A 6,951-nucleotide genomic window follows, 5' to 3' on the forward strand; every position below is an offset into this window, starting at 1 on the left:
AGCTGGTCATGTAATACTGCAGGACCTTCCTGGTGATGTCACGCTCCACGTGGGGGAGCAGCTGCGTTCGGGGGGCATGGACAGCAATTTGGCTGTAGGCCAGTATCAAAGCCCTGTGGATCCTGACTCTTTTCCCTTGGTGATAGTCCTGCACAGGGTGACACGACACTCACACCAGGGTTTCCCATGCCTTCTGCCCCCCAAGTAGGAATTGCTGCTGACCAAGGTGTTGCCCAGCAGCGATACCAGCTCTCCTTGCCAGTCACAGGAGAGCCACAGCTCTCAGCACCGTCATCAGTGCTTTGTTTCACATGCCTCATCTTCTCTGTCCTGCAGCCTGGGTTACTCAGGCAGAGAGAGCTGCAGTGCCACTGTGAGCCATGGAAGTTGGGGCAGGGGCAGGGGAGAGTTTGTGACTGACAGAAACTGGGGCAGCAGATGCATTGTGTCCAGGGCCTCCTCATGCATTTGGCAGTAAGGAGTCCCTGGGCACAACACATTGGGAAGGCTGCTGTAGGTCTCTCCATGTGAAGGAGGTGGCTCTGCCTGTTGTGCTTTGTGCAAAAGCTGAAGCTGAAGCTCTTGGCAGCTGTTTGGGGCACCATGAACACCCTGCTTGATGCGGCCTGGACCCAAACACCTGTGAGTGCTGAGGTGCTCAGCTCAGCCATGGTGGTGACTCTGCTGGGCTGGGTGAGTCCTAGAGGAGAACCTTAGGCTGCATTTTGCAGGAAACAGGTAGGTGCCTCTAGACTCTCCAGCACCTGCTCAGGGAGGTGGGTGGGCATGTGGATTATGCACTCGCAGCTGGTACTTTGAGGCTGGGCAACAGGGCTCATATCTGCTCTCCCACGGCTAACTGAAAGATGTGAGAAATACACAATCTCTTTCTCTGGGTGAACAACAGATGTAGTTGCCTCAGTGCCTGAAAGGGGCTGGTTAACTGTTGGCCCCTTAACCTGGGACATGAAAAACATGAGTAGTAGAAACTGTGTTCCCCTCTGTATCACTGGAGACCTGATGTGGAGCACGTCCCCTGGGAGAGGGCATGTCCCAGGGAGAAAAGCCACTGCCAAGCTGTTCTTTAAGCTCCATTACCTGTAGGCGGCCGACTATTCCAGACACCTGCACTTTACTTATAGCAGCACCAAAGTCCTCCAGTGTGCCCAGGGTGAGGTCCAGGTGGCCTTTGGCTGAGAATGCCAGGATGGTCACAACGTGCTGCAACCCAAGAAACGCATTGGTGAGTGAGCAGGACCATCTGGCTGACAGACCCAAGAGTCCTCCCCATCTCCCAATACTAGAACTGCCTATCTGACCTGCAACAAGCCAGGGGGCTGTCCGAGGGAAAGAACAAGGGAAGGCCATGAAGCAAACAAGCCCCAGACACAGAGCAACAGAGAAGTGAGGACACAGGAGGACCTGGCCATGTCTGGAGAGAACAGGGTCCTCACCTCTCTTTCAGAAGCATTCATGTAATCTGTGCCCTTCAGAGATTTCTGGAGCTGGGATTTCACATGGGCAACATCCTGGCAAGAGGCCAATGTGGTACCAAGTGCCTTATATAGGAAACTCTGAAAGAAGGAGAGCAATATCACCACAGCTGGGAACACAGCAGCTTGCTGGTCAGGACAAGAACAGGCCAGAAACACACCCGTCCCTAGGAAGGACCAAGAGAGTCCAGCCCCAGCACCCACACACCAAATAACTGGCCCCACTCTGCAGGGAAATGGCATCTAAAGGCACAGAAAGAGCCCCGCTAAGCACTCCCTTTGGGTCAGTGAAGAAAACAGACAACCAAAGACAATGCCTTTGATCAAGAAAATAGAACGGGAAAACACAAACTGTGGAGAGAAACTCTCTGCAGCCTCCTGCCACAGCACCACGAAACAGCTGCGGAAACCCAGCCATTGCCAAGAGCACGCACCTTCTCCGGGGAGGAGCAGGCATAACTGGCTGTCTGGTGCTGCAGCTCCAGGCTCAGCTGACTGCTCCAGGCATCGTCGTCAATGGTCTTCAGTGACATGTTCAGGAACTGAGGGCACAAGTGAAGGGAAAGAAAGGGTTGGGTGCATGGGCTGAGTCTCTGTCATCCTCCTCTGCTGTTCCCTTTCTAGCACCCAAGTCTCACAGGGAGAGGACACCTTTGGAGAACGCTACAGGTGGACACCCCAGGATCTTCCTGCTTCTTGCTCTCCCCTCCTCATCTCTGCCCAAGGATCCTTCACAACCTTGACACCAGCAGGCAGAAATTTGGAAGAGATTGTGCCAAGAAACCTGTCCATTGGGGACAGATTGTGTAGAGCAGGGAGGATGGATCAAGTCAAAAAGGCGCCATGGGCTCTACAATGGGCACCTCCAACTGCCAGGGATTTCAGTGCTTTGTTGTGTTGAACTTGCACTGTGATAGGACCTGGGAATTGCAGAATCCCCCTACCAAGGCCTCATCTCTTTCCATTTTTTGAGCTCAAAGACTGTACAGAAAGGCTGGAAGATCCCAAATGGACATCTCTGGATGTCAATCCAAACTCAAGGCAACTGGCAAACCTTCCAAGTTGGACTCTTGCTGGGTTATTGACTTTCATCACCTCGTTTCCCTGAGGCATGAGGGAACCCTCCCTTCGCAGACAGCCCTACCCAGTTTGGCTGGCTACAACAGCTCTGAGAGCCATCCTGTACCTTCAGCAGCAGGTGCTCCCACCACACATTGTCCTGGGAGGTCTCAGGATTTCCTGAAGGTGGGAGGCAAACAAGAGGGATGTCACTGCCGCAGGCACTGAAGAAGAGTCATAGCTGCCTCCCTGGGAATCAAGTCTTTGGAAGCTACTACATCTGCACCCTATCACCTCCCAGGATCCCAAGGTCACACGCCCTGTGCTCTAGTACATACCATGCTGGCATGTCTGGAAGTTGTGCATGACCAGTCCCTGCAGAACTGGCCATAAGGGGAATTTCATAGATTTCATAGACATTAGGGCTGGAAGGGACCTCGGAAGATCATCGAGTCCAGCCCCCTACCCAAAGGGCAGGAAGTCAGCTGGGGTCATAGGATCCCAGCAAGATAAGCATCCAGTTTGCTCTTGAAGGTGTTCAATGTAGGCACTTGAACAACCTCCGGTGGCAGGCTGTTCCAGACCTTGGGGGCTCGGACAGTAAAGAAATTCTTTCTTATGTCCAGCCTGAAACGGTCTTGTAGTAGTTTATGACCACTCGACCTAGTCGTCATCCCTTGGGGTGCTCTGGTGAACAAACGTTCTCCCAGATACTGGTGGTCACCCCTGATAAACTTATAGGCGGCCATCAGATCACCCCAGAGCCTGCGCTTTTCCAGGCTAAAGAGCCCCATGGTTCTCAGCCTGTCATCATAGGGTCTGCTTCCCTGACCTCTGATCATGCGCGTAGCTCTTCTCTGGACTCTCTCAAGCTTCTCCACATCCTTTTTGAATTGTGGAGCCCAAAACTGGACGCAGTACTCCAGCTGCGGCCTCACTAAGGCCGAATACAAGGGGAGAATGATGTCCCGGGATTTGCTTGAGAAGCATCTATGGATGCAAGCCAGCATTTTGGTCACTTTACTAGGAATGGAGGGTGCTCAGCACCTCATGGATGTGCTCGGCACAGCACAGTACAGAACTGGGCTTCATAGAAGGGCAAAGTGCACAGGGTTTTCCTCTGGCAACAGAAACCTCCCAAGTGTGCAGGGAACTGCAGGAGAGCAGTTGCTGTGGTGGAGCCCTTCACAGGCAAACCCTGCTCTGGGTCCCATCAACCTCAACGTTGTCAAGCCCCTGGATTCACCCTCTGTGACAAAGAGTAGAAGCTCCCAAGCATGCGATGCTGCAGAAGGGGAATGGTACCACGGGGGGCTCCAGGAGGCTGCAATCACCCCTCTCCCTTTCCATTCTGCAGAGATCACTGTGCTCCTTCCTTGCTTGTTACCTTCAATAGCCGAGAGCAGGATGGGAATCTTGATCCTCCACTGCTCTCCAACAGCAGGGTGGATCGTGCGGTGCAGAGCCCACAGTCCCCGCAGGGCAGAATGTGCGCGGCTGCTGTCACCCAGGGCCGAGGCAACCACCTGACAACGAGAGAGAAACAGGGGCTCAGCTCTGGAGCGGGACTCCATGGCTTTCTTTAGGAGGGAAACTGGCCTCCACCATACATGGCCAGAGCATTCAGCAATCAGACACAGGCTGAGGTGCTGTGCTAGGCTGATCCTGCATGCCCCTCTGCAGGCTGCGAGGCAGGGGCAGAACCTGGCTCTGCTCTGCCAAGGGAAGGAAACTCTGCCAGCACAGGGCAGCTCTGAGTGTGGGAAGAGACAGTGTGCTCCTCCAGCTAAGGCTATAGACACGTGGCCCCGCACCACTGACCCTCCCCGCACCTCTGGCAAGTACCTCTCCAGGGCTACTCACCAGCAGTCGCGCCAGCAGCCCCTGGGCCTTAGGAAGTTTGGCTGGAAAGAGAAAGAGAGCATGGCCATGTGGGGCTACTTTGGAACAGAGGATGCTGCTACAAGCCTGTCCATTCCCAATGCGTCCACCCGTGGATGCTCAGGGAGCTGGGCACAACTGGCACTTTCCTGGTACCTTCCGTGTCTGGATCTCAAGCTTTACCAAGGAGCCTTCACTCCCAGCCCCTCTGTTAGGCAGGCACTGCTCAGTCATCATTGGATGAGTGGGGAAGCTGAGGCAAAAAAGCCCTGGGATTCCCCTATGGCACAGCATAAATCTGGGGCAGCTGTGGGTTCGAGCAGCCCACATTGCCTGGCTCCCCCTCCCAGGTTGTAATGACCCAACTGTTCCTCCCACCTTTGGGCCTCCTCATAGTGCATGGAAGAGGCTGAATATTTTCTATGAGGCAGGTGGAGCGGGTTCATCCCACAGGGATTTTGATTCCAAACCTTCTTTGCTGGGGTCCATCCAAGCCACTTCTTCTCCCTCCCACTGCGGTTGCTCGGCCAGGTCCCCGAGGCATCGGCACAGGGGGGTCAGAGTGCAGCTGTACTGAGCTGGCACTATGTACTCCAGCAGCCGGGGCCATAAGACCTGGAGAGAAGAGCCAGACAGCTTGGACTCAGCTACTTGTACCCCTGCACCCAGCTCTCTTCATCCAGTGCTCAAGGACAGTCTCCTCTTCGTCACCAATGACCCACCCACTTGAGGGTCCTTCCCCCACCCATGACCTCATGTCTGTCTCTCAGGAATAGCTGATCTCTGAAACCCTGTTCTAACACTGGCCAAACAAGTCTCAATTTCAGAGAAGACTGAGCAGAGCAAGGAGAGAGAATGAGGAGGCCAGCTCAGCACAGGGATCCCTTCCAGCTGGGGTGTTGTATGTCATTCCTTAAATGGCGGCAGCTTGCTCCATAACTCACGGCCAGCACTGGGCATGATGTATCTCCATTAACCTGGTCATGCCCCAGTGGAGAGGTACAGGGGATGAAGAGAAATATCTTGATAATGCAAGGGCAGCAACTAACTGGTAACCTACTTGGCTCATGACACTGATTGAGACATCCAGATGTTCCAGGATCTCCACACAGGTGGCTCGGATGCTCTGTTCCTCCTCAGCATCCTGACTGGAATGGTTTTTGGACTTCTGCACAAGAGACCAAGAGAGAGCTCATGAGCAAGTCAAGAGGCAATGACTGGACACTCAGTCTCCATCTCCTTCACAGCCAGCTTGAACACTGCACAGTTACCACTGATTTTATGTTCTGCTCAAAGCACAACTCACTGCAGCTGAGATAATAAAAGAAAAATCAGACTGATGGGGCAGGTTCCCAGTTCAGAAAGACCTCCAACACTGCAATGAGTTGCTGAACACAAAGTGTCTCTGGGGCCTGGGAGTGGGTTGTCTTGAAACCTGCCAAGTATTCATCTCCCTGATCCTTCCAAGAGAACCCTTCAGATTCAGCCCAGCAGACACAAAGGTGCAGGCATCACACACCCGTTGTGCTGCGTCTGCTCCAGGGCCCAGCCAGCTCAATTGCCTCATCACTGTGATTCTATCAATGGGCCAAGCTATGTCCTGGGCACCAAGACATGTCCTTGGGAGTCTGTTTCTACCAGAGAGCATTGCTGTTCTCAAGGAAGTTTCCCTGACAGACTGTATGTCACTTCTCAGTGCCTGATGGGGCAAATCTCAGCCTCATCAGAAGATGTACATAGTCCAGATCAGAGTCTGGTCTTGCTAACACCCTGGGGAAAATCCAGAGTAGCTGCACTGACATCTTGAGACCTCCCTTGGATCTGTTGTACCAGTGGAAATGGTCTGACCCTGGTTCTGATGACTCAGCCTGGCAGCCCTGGGGCACCCCACTCTCCTGCTCAAGCCAATGGCAGGTTTCAGCCTGTTAGAACAGCAGCACCAAGTCTCCAGCCTTGATTGCTCTTACCATTTGGCTGCCAGACAAGCTGGACTGCTTGAAAATATAGGCCACTAAGTCCCAGGCCCACTCATCCAGGCCCTGCACATTGAGCAGTGTCTTAATGAAATGAAGGACGGCCTTCTTCACCTGGAGGGGAGGAGAGGACAGATTGGAGTCAGGACAGCCCTTATGCGCTAATGGTGACGGGGACCGGCCATGTCACAAACCCTCCCTCAAACCTTGGAAAGGAGACAAGGAGGGAGAAGGGTCCCCAGGCCTTCAATTTTATTTCTAGGGTTTATAAAGAGGAAAGAGAACAGTGTGTCTTTGCTACTCAGTAGTCCCATATTGGCAGCGGAGGGAAAGCAGATCCCTTCCCCACTGGCAAACTGATAACACTTCCCCAGATCCTGACTCTCCCCAGCTCTGGAAGCAGCGGGGCAGACTCTCTGCACTGCCTTCCCTGAAGATGCTGACAGGGAAGAAAGGTTTTCTCTAGAAGAGAACCAAGAATCTCGGGTGGGAATTTTGTGTCAGGGCCATGTGCCATCCCCAGCACAGCCACTACTCACAAAACA

General features: G+C 53.6%; 1 protein-coding gene across 1 annotated transcript in view; it reads right to left on the minus strand.

Annotated features, from left to right (window-relative positions):
- LOC102385215 (maestro heat-like repeat-containing protein family member 2B) overlaps window positions 1-6,951 on the minus strand; it is an 18,904-nt gene that overhangs the window by 10,383 nt on the left and 1,570 nt on the right. Inside the window, exons 2-4 of the mRNA XM_025211692.1 lie at window positions 6,401-6,520; window positions 5,494-5,601; window positions 4,904-5,048 (exon numbers count right to left, since the gene is read on the minus strand). Coding sequence (XP_025067477.1) covers window positions 4,904-5,048; window positions 5,494-5,601; window positions 6,401-6,520 — 373 coding nt within the window. The remainder of the gene's footprint in view (window positions 1-4,903; window positions 5,049-5,493; window positions 5,602-6,400; window positions 6,521-6,951) is intronic.

This window comes from Alligator sinensis, unplaced genomic scaffold, assembly GCF_000455745.1.
Source record: "Alligator sinensis unplaced genomic scaffold, ASM45574v1 scaffold554_1, whole genome shotgun sequence".
Taxonomy (NCBI): Eukaryota; Metazoa; Chordata; order Crocodylia; family Alligatoridae; genus Alligator; species Alligator sinensis.